At 36.9% G+C, this 17,182-nt stretch overlaps 1 protein-coding gene across 2 annotated transcripts in view; it reads right to left on the bottom strand.

Annotated features, from left to right (window-relative positions):
• LOC131435656 (tyrosine-protein kinase Drl) overlaps positions 1-17,182 on the bottom strand; it is a 186,542-nt gene that overhangs the window by 86,792 nt on the left and 82,568 nt on the right. For both annotated transcript variants that reach the window (XM_058603775.1, XM_058603776.1), the window contains exons 3-4: positions 10,755-10,992; positions 5,662-5,830 (exon numbers count right to left, since the gene is read on the bottom strand). In XM_058603775.1, the coding sequence (XP_058459758.1) occupies positions 5,662-5,830; positions 10,755-10,992 (407 nt within the window). The remainder of the gene's footprint in view (positions 1-5,661; positions 5,831-10,754; positions 10,993-17,182) is intronic.

Here is a 17,182-nt window from a genome sequence, read left to right as displayed (position 1 = left end):
GCTCTTATTATTAAGGTGATCCAGAACTTATTTTCCGGATGTATGGAGATAAAGGACTGCATTCTTCGGCAAAATTGTAGATAAACTTATATCGAGCAGCTTTGCTGAGGACACCATAGTAGTATCTGCAACGGTTTTAGTGTTGCAGCTATTTTTGAAGAGCAATACTAAGTTCCTCAATAAATCAGATTTTTTTGCTCTAGCATTTATATTTTTCTCTTTTCGTATAGGTATCTTTGAACATCTTTTAGAGTTTGTTAAAACCAATTTTTAAAGACTGGCGTATTCAGGTAGCGTTTTGTGAACCGAAGTTATGAGCAAAACTAGTTCAAAAACAGGTTATTTTTAAACTGCTATATCTAATATTGAGGCAAACGAAAAAAAAATCCGTTTCTTGTATTTGAAACAAAATATTTTCGAGCATGTTTATAAAAAAGGCGGAGAAGATATTTTTTAAATTTTTTTGAAATTTTGTTCAAACATTGGGGTTTTTCATTGAAAAATATTCGTATCATGTAAGTCATTTATTAACTATATATGAAAATAAGGTATTTTTGTTCTAAAGTGTTAAATTAATTGAAGTGCATATTCGGGAAGAAATCGTTCTGCATTCTTCGGGGAATGCAGAATGGTTTCGCTTTTGTAAAATCTCTAAGGCCTCTCGGTGGTTGGAGGTTTTATCAACCGTGCATTTTGGCACCTGCAGATCGTTCAGCATCCTTTCGGGGATGCAGGACGATTTATTTCTTTATGTTTTGTGCTGTTTTCCCACCTCACCCAATTCCCAATTCCCTGCCATGTTCTTTTTATCCTTCCCTTCCCATCGGGAAGTTGATGAGAAGCTACGGCAAGGCACGAATCTCCAAATAACTAGCGGAACATGCCACTTGAGCCAATTAGTTCTGATAACATAGGTGCAGGGTTTCATTCAGTAATAAGCATTCAAACGAAGAGGTTGTTTTTAGAGACGAAGACAACTGTAAGCTGCAAATAGATTGGTTGGTTGGTGCTAATCGCAAAGGCTGCTGCAAAGCTAATATTCGGGGCGATTCCAGTTTCATAAGTACCTGAAATAGTGGAACTCACTTCACTGAGAAAGATGGCCTAACCGATTTGAGAACTGTTTTATTTTGTAGGTCCCGGGTTGGCGGTTCAGAGTATAGGGTACAGGTCTTACAAGCCAGTTGTCGTATGTTCGAGTCGCGACCTGGATGGATTCTTAGTGTCAATAGGATCGTAGTACTAGCCATGCAATGATTCTGTACACTAAGAATCGGTTGCGAAGTCCGTTGAAACAGAAAGGCCAAATTCCACAAAAGGAATGTAATGTCAGGACTTTGCTTTTTCATTTTGTAGGTTACACTAGTTCATGCACATTTACATTTTTTATATATGAATAAGAGAGATATGAGAAAGGCATCATACACAACTAGGTGGATAAAAACAAGTTTTACTTAATTTCGTGTGATTTTTTGTGCTAAATTCGGAATTCTACTTTTTCTGAATTGTTTACTAATAGAAAATTCAAATAATTTTCGAATTCTATACATTCCTAAATAATTCTTAGTTTGTAATATTTAAATGTTAATATTCTATCGATTATAATTGATGTCGTTTAGGATAGCGGAAAATTTAAGATATATGTTTTTGTTCTTAATTGCTTGTAAAACAAAAATCAAGCAATTTTTTTTTATTGAAGTTTGTTTCTTTTGCCATGGGTTAGTATATGAAATTCATATAGTTTTACGTTCTATTTCTTATTGTACAAAGCCATTAAAATAATTTAAAATTTTTGTGTTGTCACAAAATTTATTTTATTAATGAAAAACAAATTCTACGTCTCTTTGAAACAGATGAAATCAAAACGGACTCCAATATTTTCACTTTGATTTGCAGAAACGTTGGAAAGCAATATATATCAGAAATTTTGAAATTTCCGATCTTCTACCGATTTTTTGAGATTTTACGGAAAATCTAAAACAAAAAATCTAATTTTAGTAGTTATCAATTCCGTTTGGGTTGTGCATGAAAATTGTTTAGGTCTTTTGTCCAATTCCATAATTCTTTTTAGAGTTTAGGTATATTTACCAAAATTTTTAAGATTTTCAGTAAAATCCAAGTTTCAGTTTTCTTGTAAATTTTGTTCATAATAAATTTCCAACTAAATTAATAAAAAATATATGTCATAAAATTTCAAAGTTTTGATGTTTTTTTTGGCAAAATTTTCTCCATAATAGAAATTCTCTGTATTTGTACCAAATTTCTTGAGCTTCTTTGAACGGATATATAATTTTGATTATCAATACATTGTTTCTGGTAATGATTCCAATATTTTGAATCAAAAAAATGTACATGTCATCGCTTTAATTTTTGAGTTATATACAAACATGTGAAAAAAAAAATGAAAAATTCACATATATTTATAAATTTATCGATTGTTTAATGTTTTCTTTTGATTGTCCAGGAATGGTAGTTGAGCGAAAATTGTAGCTGGTATCACTAGCAATCGAATGATGTATAAAAATTTATAGGTCATCGCTTTGAATTTCGAGATATTTACGATCATTGTAAAAAGTCTCATCTTTTCTTAGGTCATCTATGGACAGTTTTCATTATAACTTTGGGTAGACAACCCTATTCTTAGTTTTTTGAGTGCATTTTATTTGTGGAAGTAGTACCTTTCCAATGGTGAACAAATTTTGAAGATCGGTTGACTAACAACAAAGTTATGACTCGATAAAGTTGAGGTTCTCAGTATCCGATTCGCGATGCAGGTGCCGCATGAATGCAGATAGGGCACGTTTTGAGCTTGAAAAAAACTTGGAACGGGAAAAATCAGATTTTCATTAGTTTTTCCTAAACGATCGTCAATAATGATATACTTAAAAAAATTTACGAACTTCACAAAATTCGAGGGTGTAAAATTTATCGAAATTGGTCAAGTAACAACTGAGCTATGATAGCTCGAAGTTACCGTTCCAACTTTTTTTGAGGCTTGGTGCTTAGCGTAACGTTTTTAGGCTTGGTATTAGGAGTGTTGATATGATGTAGATTTTCTCGAAATGACACGTCACGAGCATAAGTTACAAATAGAACAGCCAAAAAAGGTCCGGGATAGTATACATTTAGGCGATATTACTCGCAAGCAAGAAAAAAAGATTGTATGCAATCTCCATATTAGTCGGAAGCAAGAAAAAAGATTTCATGCAATCTCCCCACACTACCGCGGAGAGAATCCGGTTTCGAACTTATGTTGATTTGGAACGCGAACATTCTGCGATTGCTATGGACTGTAAATGCTAGCTATGAGGAGACGGAAAATGTTCGGTTATATGACAAGCAGTGTTGTTTCACAAAGTTGTATACAGGTAGTTTCTGTCAATGCACACTCGTTGCGTCGTTTCCATCCCGCATCCACCGCGAATAGCAGTGTGGTTATTTGAGCACAGTATAAAAATATTCGCTTTGTCCTTCTCATATCCAAAGATGTAGCATTCGAACATTATAACATTAAATTGAGTTATCTACTTGATCTCACACAACTCGCATATGTAATCACTTTGAAATACGAATTTAGAGGCTCTGAAGACCGAACGTTTTACAGCGAAGTCTTCACAACACAGGGAACGTGAATTAGGAATCCGGCAAACAGGTATCCCTGACCATTTGTTTTTTTCTACTAATTTGGAAAATGAACGATTATCTCGCTTCTGACCATAGATAGAACCAGAATCTCTTCAGTAAATTTTTAGTTCTTGTGTAGACTTATAATTTACGATCATTTGATGCAGAATTAGTCCTGTGACTCAAAATTATGAAGATTTAGTTAGACGGTTTCTTTGGAAAAGTGTATTAAAGTTCCAAAATCTATTAGATGATTGAAAAAATACTTCTCATAGTATCTAGCGTTAGTGAGTACTTGAAGCTCTAAGCATTTATAACTAGGAATGATAATTGTATTGAAGAGTGTCTTCGGCATAGTTTGTGGACTACTAAGGAATAGACAAATTAAACATATATTTTCTTGGTGGCTTCTCTTAGCCACTAAAGTATTATTAAGAATTAGCTAGGTTCTGAAATCTTCAATGTTCGATGTTCGAACTTGGTAAACAATGAATTTTTCCAAACTGTTGGATATAAAGTTATGGGTATTTTCAGAACTGGTTTGGCTAGTAAATTTTTTTCGCCATCCAGGTCCCCGATTTTTTAATGCACTGAAAATAATGGTTTAAAAACTTTGGAATGAACTTCGCGACGTCGTTTGATTACAAATATCGAAACATTTTTTTTAAACTGAACGCAAAAATTGTTACAGAATCGGATACTTAACGTATCTAGAAGGAAATCGATGACGTCAAATATATTTCTCATATCAAATCCTGAAATAAGCTCCTTCTACGGCAGACGATCAGCGAGATGGGAATGCCAAAGCCACTATTCAGATTGACCTGCTTCAGACAAACGTGGTACCGATGATCGCCAATTTCTCTAATGCCTCCCAGAAATATGGTTTGAAAGAAATCGTTTCTTCGCGGTTATGGATGCGATCAACTGCAGGATCTCGGCAGGATGTTAAAGCATTTTTGTAAAAGGCAACATAGGATTGAAGGAATAATTCTTCCATTGAAACTTAACTTTGTAGTTTTTTGTTGCCATTTGAAATTTGCTCAATTTCAATGGATTCACTAAGTTGTTGATTTTAATATTTTCATTTTTTGAGTTTCACAAAACTTTTGTCTTTAAACAGCAAAATAATAACATAATGTGATATTAATTGAAAGTTTGATGAGTCGATATCATATTAGGATTTCAATCTGATGTTACTATCATAATCAGATTTAATTTTTTTCTTATTTTGATGTTAGACTTTACTTGGGAAGGTAGTACAGTCTCCTATTTTCACTATCATTTAGTGACCAGTGAGATATGAGTGAAGCCAATTCAGAAGTGGACCGTTAAATCCAAGTCAACATAACTTTAAGATGGTTATGTGATGATTGATCTTGTCGAACGAAACGGAAAAAACGGTGTAGATATAATCTACTTGGAGTCGTGATTGTATCGAACGAATGATAAATGAAGTATAGGATATTAAGTTTGTAGACGTCGAACGGTTTGGCATGAATCCATGTTGAGTCTCAGATAAAGCAATTATGTGTTATAAGTTCCAGAACTATAAGTTCTAGTAGCTAAAATACTATTGGTTACGCCAACACAACGGCTACTGTTCTTCGCGTTCATTGAAAGGATGTTTGGGTCAAAAGTCATTGTGCCGACAACGCAGATCCTTCAGTACACTTTGCAAAGTGAATGAACCGCAAAATTAAATCACGATTTTTTTCTGTTGTAAAACATTCATTTATCAGACAATCATTTTCAATTGCTACGTTTCGCCTTGCCGGTAGCTGCCGAGTAGCGGAAAGTTACGCGAATAAAACGTAAGCAACGATAAAAGTAGAAGTGATCCGGAGTGAACCAAGACAGGAGATAAATTGTCGTCTCATTCTCACGGTTACTGGCGGAGTAACTGTGCCCGGCGCCGCACGCCATACCACTGCCACCAGCAAGCCCGGGATGCTGGTTATAAATGTGTCACGCGCTGTAAACATGCACTATATTCCGTTCCGACACCACCGGTTACGCGTCACAGTCATTACTCACTGGAGGGAATCCTGGCGGATCTGCTTGCGAGCTCGCACGTACATGGCACTGGCAATGAGTCCCACCACCAGCACCAAACCGAGGGCACAAGCCGCAGCACCGAGCAGTGCCGGTCCCTGGGGTGGTGCAATTTCCGCTGCCGGGAGGCGGTGCCGTGGTGGGAAGATTCCTAAATTAAAAGAAAGCACACAGAAGACAAAGAAGAAAAGATATAGAAAGTGAGAATTAATGTTCAATTAGGAAACAACACCAAAGTCAAACGGGAGGACGATGCGGGTGGTGAATTTCGTCGGGTGGGTGGTCCTCCTAGCCTAGCTGCTTCATTCGGGCGCGGGTGGGTGCTTTGTTAACCACGAGTACAAATTAATAACACGAAGGAAAAAGGAAGAAACGGAACGCGCCCAGGCACTCGCAATTCATCACTCGGTTGTCGACAAAATTTTGCGAAAATTAAATAAAGAAGTTGTATAATATTAACTGTTGCTTCGCGAATTGTTTGCACGTTTGACTTTGCCTTTCCAGTGAAGTGGGCTTGTCATCCACTCGGTATTTCGATAAACATTGCTGAGTATTTTCGCTCGAAAGGAGAGCTTTCTGAAGTGGTAAACAAAATTAATTGAATTTGATCCGACGGAGTAATTTTATTCTGTGCTTTTAAAAAATAATGCACAGGTCGGATGAAATTGCTGAGGAATTATTCAAAGAATGCCTGGCGGCAGTTGCTGGATGTGAAGGATTCTATGTACGGAATAGATTGAATTTAACAAAACTGACCGGCAGCCGCAGTTGTCACAACATAAATGGCAAAAGTCAACAGCTAGAATTGCTGATGCCCTTTCGAAAGCAATTAAAATGAAAATCGAGCTTCAATCCAATCAAACTCTGACCCGACTGCAAGAGCATCGGAACGTGATGTGGAAATTATTGTATCATCAAAAGCTCGGTGGAAATTCTATCCCAATCAAACGGTGTTCAGTGTAGCAGCGAATGAAAGCGTTTTATATCTGCGTAACAACACGGCACGGCTCACGCTTTGGAAATGTATTTCTGTCGACCTGTCCGCCCACATTCGCTAACAAATACACACACACCGGTCATCGAAAAGCCGTACTCGAATTCACACGCAAGTTGATATAATATTGATATCATCTCGCTTGGAAATGTTAAACGCTATGGATGATCCTAGGCCACAGGAATCCCTATGTGTGACAGGATAACATATGGAATTGGTAAACCTGAGTGGATAGCAAAAAAAACACACACACATTTCGATTCCATTTCCATTCCGACCGATGACAAGCGAAGCTGGTTGGTGAAAAGGTGGAAAAACATCACCAACGCGAATGCCTGGGGAAGGGGTTTTCTACACTCGAGAAGTGATAAGCTATCAGAAATGGAAATTGTATTTCAATTCTAAATCGAGTGAGGGTTGATCTTCCCGAATTCACTTTTCCAAGCCCCGCTTCCAATGCAAGCTGCCTGTCTTATACCGTATACGAAAACCATTCACCAAAATCGGATCTAAACTGTTCATTAATATTTCATGTTTCGAGTGATCCGGAGTAGTCCCGGCAAAACCCTACTCGAGCATGTCATCGAAAAGAAATGCAGATAATGAAGTGGAAAGTGCTAGGTTGAAAAACGGAAATCGTTGTGGGCGTGTGTGACATCTGTTCGCAAAAATATCGATCCGTGTTTGGGTGCAGTGTGAAACCGTTCGCTTTGGAGTCCTTTCGTTTGCGATCAATTTGTGCTCATTGAAAGGACGGCATGAAGGCAACATTGAATAGCGCTGAAAGCACACACCCGGTGGCAGCTACCACCACCTCAACCACCACCGCAACCACCACCTCCGACATTGATCGAGTAGCTTTCAAGTCGTATAATATAAAAAAAAAATCCAGCACTAAATGTACATCTAGGTGATGGTGGGTAAAACAATTGCATATGAAGAGTTTGCCAACTCTTGGCGAAGCAAAATTCAGTCAAACATTTAATCTTTTCTATGATGACTTGTAATAATAATGAAATTATAATCCTGAAATGTCGGATAGCCAAGTGTTTGTATTCCAATATTGGTTTGCTATTAATAATACTCAAGATGATTGATCTTTTCCTGTTGATAACATTTATCCGTTCAATTAAAAAATGGGAGTTCATTGGTTCACTATTGACTCCTTTTTCGATTGGATTAGCGTCACTGTTGTTGGTGGAATTGCAATTATGTTTTCAGACTTTGATCGTTGGAAGTTGGTAGCTCGAGTCCTAGCTTTGGCGATTCTTTTTCACAAAATTTTGTATTCTCGCCATTCACTAGAAATTGAAATTGGAAGTTGTTATTTTTTTAATTGTTTGATTGATTGAAGATGAAATGTTGCAAAATTCTCTCACGGCTCATGCATTGAGAGACTCAAGTTTTTGTAGCATTTTCTACCGGATTGAAAATGTTGTATACAATATAGATAGCAATATGGCAGCTTCTGTCAAATTTTCGGCAATCACAAACACTGATCTAGTGTAAGGAGTGTATCGAAAATAAGCTATCCACATACATTTGTGTTGTACGCATGTATTTGTGATGGTTTTTTATGCTCAGATCGCAGCATGCTGTGCGTTTGGCTGTCAGCTTTCGATTCTTTACTTGTTTGTGCGGTTGAAATTCTGCGTTTTCAAAATGTCGCATATTGAAAAGGAAGTGAAAATTAAAGTTCTGGACACATGGCTAAGTGAGAAGGGTATTACTATGCGAAAATTGGTGAAGCGGTTTGGAATTCATCATGCCAGTGTTAAAAATATAATTAATAAGTTTGGGGAACATTATTTTTAGGATGAGCTACCAGGAAGAAGCAGAAAACCCGGTTCTTGCAACCCGAAACTGGGCCAGAAAGTGGTATCTCTAATCATGAAGAACAAATCAATGATGGACGTTTTGATGGACGATGAGACTTATGTAAAAGAGGACTCAAAAACCCTTCCAGGTCCACAACACTTTACTGTCGTCGTTGAGGAGGATGTGAGCGATGCGGACAGGTCGATTCAAGTGGAGAAACTCGGTCGAAAGGTACTGGTATGACAAGCAATATGTTCCTATGGTTTGAAGTCAATCATTTTTTACACTACCGGAACTATAAATGCAGAAATCTATCGATCTGAGTGTTCCAGAAGAGATTGCTGCCTTTGTATAAGAAGCATAGTACACCTCCACTGTTTTGGCTGAATTTGGCGTCGGCTCACTATGCCAAAACCACTCTCAATTGGATTGCGAAAAAGGGTATACATTTTGTTGAGAAAAATATCAATCCACCAAATTGGCCTCAGCTTCGACCCATCGAACGTTACTGGGCGTTACGTGAAGAGGGTCTTCAAGAAGACTGGTAAGGCAGCTGGGAACATGCAGGAGTTAAAAAAAAAATTGGGCTCAAGCGTCCAAAAAATGCGATGCAACACATGTCCGGAACTTGATGAAGAGCATTCGTTCAAAAGTTCGAAAATTCATGAAGGAATAACTTAAATTCCTTCCGGTTTTCATTATGCTCAAGTTTAACCTCGTACAATAAAGATCAATTTTTACTTTGAATAAAATATCGTTTTTTATCATAATTTGAAAGAAAAATTTGTGAATAGCTTATTTTTGATACACTCCTTACTAGTGAAAAGAATTAAAGTTCATAATTCACACAATCGGTCAACTATCAATTCGAATTCGAAAGTAAAAAGAAATCGTGTTTGTTTTATTCGTATTCACGACATCCAGTTATGTCTCTGACATTACACATCCGTACTTTTTTGTCAATAATTTTTCATATTTAGAAAAAAAGGAAAGCACTTATTTATATTCCTAATATGTAGCAACTAGCTATAAAGTTTTCTGTGAAATCTTTTTTCAAATCGAATTTCATTGGATTCTTCGATGATTTTGACTCTCGTGTTTGTTTAGTTTGTGAGGTATAATTTGTATCGTCTATCTATACTTTCACTCATACGAAACATAACTATCAGCAGTGGTGTTCAGCAGCCGTTTAAATTTTCAGCCTAAAGCATTTCTGGTGAAATAAAGAAGACTTTTGTTTTGCATTTTGCTGTCTTCATTCTCACCCAACTGACAGCATTTGAAAACAGCAACACATACTCCTACCTCAGGTGATATTTTTTCGCTCATATTCGTATTTTCGCAATTTCAATCATCTATTTTCTTTTTTGGTCTGTTTTTAAGTGAATATGTCTTACTTTACTATGGACGCCAGTTTTTCTACAAGAATGAGCAGAAATTAATCGTTGTATTTAAGCAAGTAACACAGCTTTTTCTACATATCATCGATTAGCAATTTATGATAAAATTTTCAGTAGCATGAGATAACCACAAATCCATCAAAATCGATATTTTCAAAAATGTTTGGTATGATCGAGCATTAAGGTGAAATTCAGTGCTAAAATGAGGCGAGTAAAATTTCAACCGCATGAATGAACGAATCATCGCACAGAGCGTATTACGGGAAACCGACACTTGGATATACGCTTGTTCGCTAGTAAAACAGGTACTAACTGTGAATGGTTAAAAACCATGAAACAGAACAAAAAAAAATAAAGCAATTTTATCTACGATCATCATCTGTATCCAATGTACGACAAGGTAAGCCTAGTTCAACGTATTCAAAGTCTGGAAAAATAATGGCAATATGCTTTTTTCATCAACAACTGCGATGTCGATAATGGACGAAAGTGTGAATAGTGAACCATTGTGCTTCTGTTTCCTTGACACACTGAATGAGAGCGTCGTTTCCGTTAGAGAAAAGGTTACAACGCGATTATGTGCAAAAAAAGTGTTTTTCATGAAATTCACCTAAAAATGTGTAACGCTAAGCCGGTTCCTGTTTATCTTCAGGGTGACATTTAAAAATATTTTATTTGGAGGTTTCGTCATTAATCTGTACACAATTCAGACTATACAGAGATGATGATACATCTTAGTTCGATACGTACACGATACATATTTTACTATTTTACTCCACTAGCCTAGCTAGCCCACACCACAGGACAAAGCACCCACATCCACGAAGAAACGGGCTGGTGCACACACCGAAAAGAGCACTCACCTTTAATGCAAATTTTATTCCGTTTGATAATCAATTTTGTATCGTTTTGCTTTGGCGGACCTTCGACGTGCAGGTGGATACCGACTGACACCTCCTTCGACACGTTACCGGAACACAGCAGATGAACCGTGAATGTCTCCACCGTCCGGGGGATGATACCGCTGCTGGGGATGTTTAGCTCCGGATGTTGCAGCACTCCTTCGTTGTCATCGTAGTGGACCGATATCGTGTAGGGCAGCTACAAGTGGACCGGAATGCAAGAGATGAAAAAAAAGAAAAGAAGCGAAATAGAAGATTAAGTGTTGGCGGGTACGTACGTGTGTTCGAAATTGGAAAATGTGCTGGTTGGAAATCTGAATCGGATCTCGAATACAATATTGTGTAAATAAAGTCGTTGTTGAATAGAAAGAAAATAATGACGGGGCAAAAAAGAGAGGTTCTTCGAAAATGCAGAACTACATAACCGGAAAAGCATATTGTGATAGCTACCAAGCCATTTCTTTGGTTGATTTATTATTTTATAATGCCACTATAAAAAGAAATTTGAATCAATATATATTTAATTCTTGGTGAAATATCTGCAAGGAATGCAGTTTAGAAACAATATATCGTTTTGCTGGTATTGTCTAAAGCAATATTCAACTGTTACCGCAAACATAGTAGATAAGTGCGAAGAATGATTTTTTAAAAGATGAAGTTAGATGCAGACGAGCAAAAAATTCACACTTTCGACCTATGCTCAATCTCCATCACAAAAGAAGTTTCAGTCTTCGTGGTTAAGCATTGAACTTCATCTAAAGCTTTTTCGCGACAACACCCGGACACCTAAATACGTCTCTCGCTGAAAATACACGTTTAACAACAGTGATAAAAACTGGAAGCCGAACAAAATGGACCTCTGGAATCACCAGAAGGACGCAAAGGATTCTTCGGTACGTACTGTGACTAAAAAAATAGATATGTATTCAACTTTCGTGCATACTTTCAAGCACCAGCAAGGTATGAAGTCGTTCAACGTGAAAACTGTACCGAACCGTAATGATATATAGAATTTGATGGCTAAAACCCGGGCTCGCAAGTTGTATCACGATATATTTGACAAAGTTTCCCTGCATGATAATGAACGATGAAGCTTATGCGCTGCCAGATTTTAAGTAGCTTTCCGGATTGTCTTTCTTAATACTGCCATGCAATGAAACGGTGTAGTTTCCCAAAACATATTTGGTTTGACAGGCAATATGCTGCTGTGGTTGAGCAATCCAAAGCTTCACCCACTATCGCAACGTTGAACAAGGAAATATACAGTTCAATATTTTGGGAACACTGTTCAATTAAGTTTGTTGTGATTTTCGGTCCGTATTTTATGCGTTTCAAAGTTGTTTCTGCGTAATCGTTTCGCTTAAATTTTACGAGCAAAGGAAGGAGTCAGATCTTCCTTCATCTATGTTTTACAATGAACAGACAAGTCCTAGCATGCAGGAAATTTGCGAAATGTTCATGAAAAAATTCTCTGAGATATTTTGTAGAAAAATCTTAGCACCTTCCCAAATCACCCAGGCAGCACTTAACGTTTTCGTTTTGGGACAGTCAATCAATTCAATCAACATAAGCGCAAGTTCCGTAAAAACAGCAGTCGCGAAAATGAAGTCTTCATACTCTGCTGGACCCGATGCTATCCCGGCAGTTATTTTGAAGCGATTCTCTAGTGGTATTATAGTACCTTTATGTCTTCTGTTCCGACTGTCACTCATGACTGGTGTATTTCCTGATATTTGGAAATCTGCTTATATGTTTCCTGTGCAGAAAAAAGGTTTGAGCTTGTCATTCTGGAGCCTATTTTTAATCACTGCAAGCAGTACATCGTACGCAACACGGGTTCATGCCGAAACGCTCAACTGCCACTAACCTACCAACTTTCACGACGTTTATAACGGATGCTATGTCTAAAGGTCATCTACACGGACGTCATCTACACAGATCTCTCTGCTGCTTTTGATAAAATTAATTACGCTATCACAATTGCCGAATTGGACAGACAGGGCGTCGGATTCAATCGTATCTTTGCAATCGACGGCTGGCGGTTAAGATCAATGAAAAGGTTTCCAAGGAGTTTTTCGCTTTTTCTGGTATTCCACAAGGCAGTCATCTCGGACCACTGATATTTCTACTGTATTTCAACGACGTGAATTATTCATTGAAAGGTTCACTATTATCTTTCGCTGACGATCTAAAGTTATTCCAAATTATCAAGACTCTTGAAGATGCCTATTTTCTTCAGAGTGAGCTTGAAATTTTCTCCGAGTGGTGTGAAATTAATAAAATGACGCTAAATATCAGCAAATGCTCGATTATTACCTTCACATGAAAAAAAAACACCTTTCCGTTTCAATTATTGTTTTCGAAGATCAGTGATTGATAGAGTCAATTGTGTCAAAGATCTTGGCGTTCTTCTCGACGAACAATTGAATTACAAGCAGCATATTTCGTACATCGTGGCAAAGGCTTCTCGTTGTCTAGGATTTGTCATGAGAACCACTAAGCACTTCACAGATATATAATCTCTCTACTGCTCGCTTGTACGGTCAACACTCGAATATTGTTCGTCAGTATGGAACCCTCAATTTCATAATGGAGCTTTAAAACTTGAATCAATACAGCGCAGATTCGTTCGTTCCGCTCTTCGTCGTTTGCCCTGGAATAACCCTCACCAGCTGCCTAGTTATGAAAGCCGTGGGATTCTCATCGGACTCGATACTCTACAAGTACGCCGAGATCTGTTCCGTGCAATGCTGATTGCCGATATTTTGACGAACAATATTGATTGCCCTGCACTACTTAGTGAAATCAACATCAATGTTCGTTCTAGAGCTCTTCGCAACAACAACCTCCTCAGAATGCCTCTACGTCGTACTAACTACGGAATCAACGGTGCCGTTATTGGATTGCAGCGATCCTTCAATGGCGTATCTATGGGATTCGATTTCCATTTTCCTCGTAGCAGAATAAAAGCGAATTTTTTGAATATTCTTAGAAATAATCATTAGGACTTTAGTTTGTCTGTGTATTAAAATATATATAAATAAATAAAAAGGCTAATACCTTGAAGAATGCCTAAAGTAGCGATTGCAATCATACCTTCGCAGTCATGATGCTCCCTCATTATGCTGGTATGATTTGGCACCTTGTCACTAGGCCAAAGATGTTACAATTCACCTCCATTCGCTCCATACCATTATATATAAAGCGAATGGAGTCCATGTTGCACCGAAAGAGGCGAAAAGAATTGTCCGGAGTTACCCGGGTAGATTTGAATAACAAACAAAGAACAAAATAATCACAAATTTTTCCATCATATCTTGTCTTGTTGTTTCTGTACTGTCATAGCGATACTTGATATTTTATTGATTTTTCATCAAATGAATCAAGAAATAGTACAAAATCTATTAAGCATCAAAATTAGTTTTTATATCTTATTGGCAATTGATGATATACCTCATGTTTCGTCTTCGATTCGTCAGTACATAACAGTTAATGTTGAACTGTTATGTAACCTAGCAGTCCTATGCACAAAATAGGTTAACTGTTAAAAGACCATCACTTGAATCGGCTAGTTTAAGCCGAAACTCGTTTACGTTCGGCACGACAGTAAAGACGTTGCACTTCGGTGCAAATAAAAAAAGTGTTCTGTAAATAGCAGAATCTTTATGTCTTCCTAGCGGATTATGTTGAACTGCTAGGTTACATAACAGTTCAACATAAACTGCTATGTACTGACGAGTCGAAGACGAAACATAAAGTATACAAATCGGTTATGTGCCCTATGCACAAAATAGGTTAATCCCTAAATGACCAATTGATGAGATATTTCAATTTAATCAAGTGCAATTGTTCCCGTAATTCTATATAAGGATCGAATCAGATAAGAATCATGGTTACGGTATTATTCTTTTCGAAGTGCTAGAGTATCCAATAGCTAAAAATTTCGTCTTTTATAAATATTTTGTTCTAACTTCGACATTACAATGTCATAATTTGTTATTTTGATGCTATTTTCTCATCAAGACTTTGTTATGGTTTTTGATATTTTAACTCTTATTTAAAACTAAATAATATTAATTTCTACCATTGAGATGTTCGGTTTCAATAATAAAAATTCTCATTGGTTTGCCAATCACTTCTACCCGGGAAAGTAAATATTTCCGAAATAGGGCGTCAAAAAGTAAGATAACTAAGTGCTCACAAGTTCCTACTTTATTCCTCGCCTCGAGTCCATAATGGCATTTGGTCATTAGGCTTCGACTGGGCTTCAGCAGCAGAATGAGAGGATGTGAATTGGTTTGAATGAAATCGCTTATGAAAAAAATATTAAAAATTATTCAAATTGGTCAAATATCTCGTTTTAGCATCATATTACTGAAGTGTATTTAAGCGTCCTAATGTAGTTTGAAATTGCTTTTAATTGATCCAGACTTTTAGTTCACATGTTTTGTTAGTAACCATCTGTAACATTCCTTGCATTATTCATAGATTAGCAATTTTCATCTCATTCTTAAATAGCAAAAAACAGCAAAATACGTTCTATGAGTAAAAGTAACTGTTTGAATACAAGCAATTTTTCTATTCTCATTGTTAGTATTTTATGTTAGAATGTCTATAAGCAAAATATTCAGATGTGTAATGCGTAGATGTGTAGATGGTAGATGGTTCCGAAGACCAGGTCATTGGTCATTGGTCATTGGAAGCAAACTGAAGTATTGGAAATATCGGAAAATGTTATTCGAGTTTACAAAACTGAAAAGCATAAACTAAATACGCGAAGTTTTCTTTCCATTTGCAAAAGATCGAAAGTTTTTATGAAATTTTTGAATCTATTTGAAGCCAGCGTTGCATTGAGGCGGGGCTAGACAGTGGAACGATGACTTCGAAACACGGTGTGCTCTGTATACGAAATGGATCATCGGAATTCGATTGAGTTAACGTTGTTCAAGACTAAAGTTATTTGCACACACACACAAGAGCAAACATTTTTGAATTTGACCTACATATTTCGCGAGATAACCAATGTTACCATAACTGTTTTTGGTTTTATTTTGTAGTTTTAAAGTCAACCAGCTTGGCAATATTTATAAAATTTATAACATCTTTCGTTACATAATCGTATAATTTCTCTTTTGAATTTAAATTGCGTTCAGGTAGTAAATATTGCAATTATTATAAGCTTCATAAGTAAACCTCTTCGAACAAACATAGGATTTTGGAAATATTTTTTGTTTAGCACACACACACGGCGCTGCATGAGCGTTTATCGTAAGAATGTAATGCCTTCCTGTCCAATACTGTCGCAGTGCGCATCGACTTCAAACTGCCAATTTGGTCGCAACTGTTGAAACGCCAAAAGGGGATACAAATCAGTTGTTGAATTGAATCTCACTTACATTATTAACGTTCAGATGCATTCGTTCCTTAAGGGGCTGTCCATAAAAGACGTCACGCTTTTTTTGGCAATTTTTGTCCCCCCCCCCTTTGTCACAAATTATCACAGCAGCAAAGACCACCCCCCCCCCCCGCAATAAAAGAAATGAATGATAGATGAAAGTTTCGTGAAAATAATAAGATTGGATCGTAAACACATTGATATTGTTAATTTGACAGCATTCTCTACGCAATAGAAATGCTCCATGCAAAATTAGTGTACAAAAATATTTCACACCACGTAGTGATTAGATAGACGTTTTACTTCCAGCTGGTTGATGCTGATGATGATGTTTATGATGATGCACTATTTTGATTAAACTCAATAAAACGCTTTTTAACATGAATTTAATTTATGGAAGTAACAGGAGCACAGGGTTTAATCTCCTGCATCATTCATTCCTCAATTTACAAGAAGAAGCTTTCACGTCAACAAAAACACATTTTCCAATAGAATGTAAACGTTTATTGTGGAGATTTTGTCAGGAAATAGGGCAAAGCAGTAATATAATTAGGTATTTCAAAAAAGCGCTCATTGAAAATATTGGACGTCACATTCCAACAACCCTCCCCCACTTCCTCCTGTCACAAAAGGTCACGTTTTGTGAAACACCCCTCCCCCTTGCGGCGTGACGTCTTTTATGGACAGCCCCTAAGCAAGATTTCAATTTCGGTTGCTGCTGGTCTAACTTTGCAGCGCTTGAAATCAATAGGGTAAAGTCTTATAACACGCCCTATCAAAGCAAAACGCCCCCCATTAATTTTCAAAAATTGAGTGATTTTCAAAGCATAACTTTATTTGGCAACCCTGCCTCTTAGTATAATGTTTCTACTATTCACGTTTGACAGTTGTCATTTGTCGTGGAATATAAATAAACGAGAAAGTTCCTCAAGCTGTTCACCGCTGTAAAAATCGCGTTAACCAGATAAGCATTTCATCACTGTTAAATAACATA

This window comes from Malaya genurostris, chromosome 3 (assembly GCF_030247185.1).
Source record: "Malaya genurostris strain Urasoe2022 chromosome 3, Malgen_1.1, whole genome shotgun sequence".
Lineage (NCBI taxonomy): Eukaryota > Metazoa > Arthropoda > Insecta > Diptera > Culicidae > Malaya > Malaya genurostris.
This window is presented reverse-complemented; position numbering and strand designations above follow the sequence as displayed.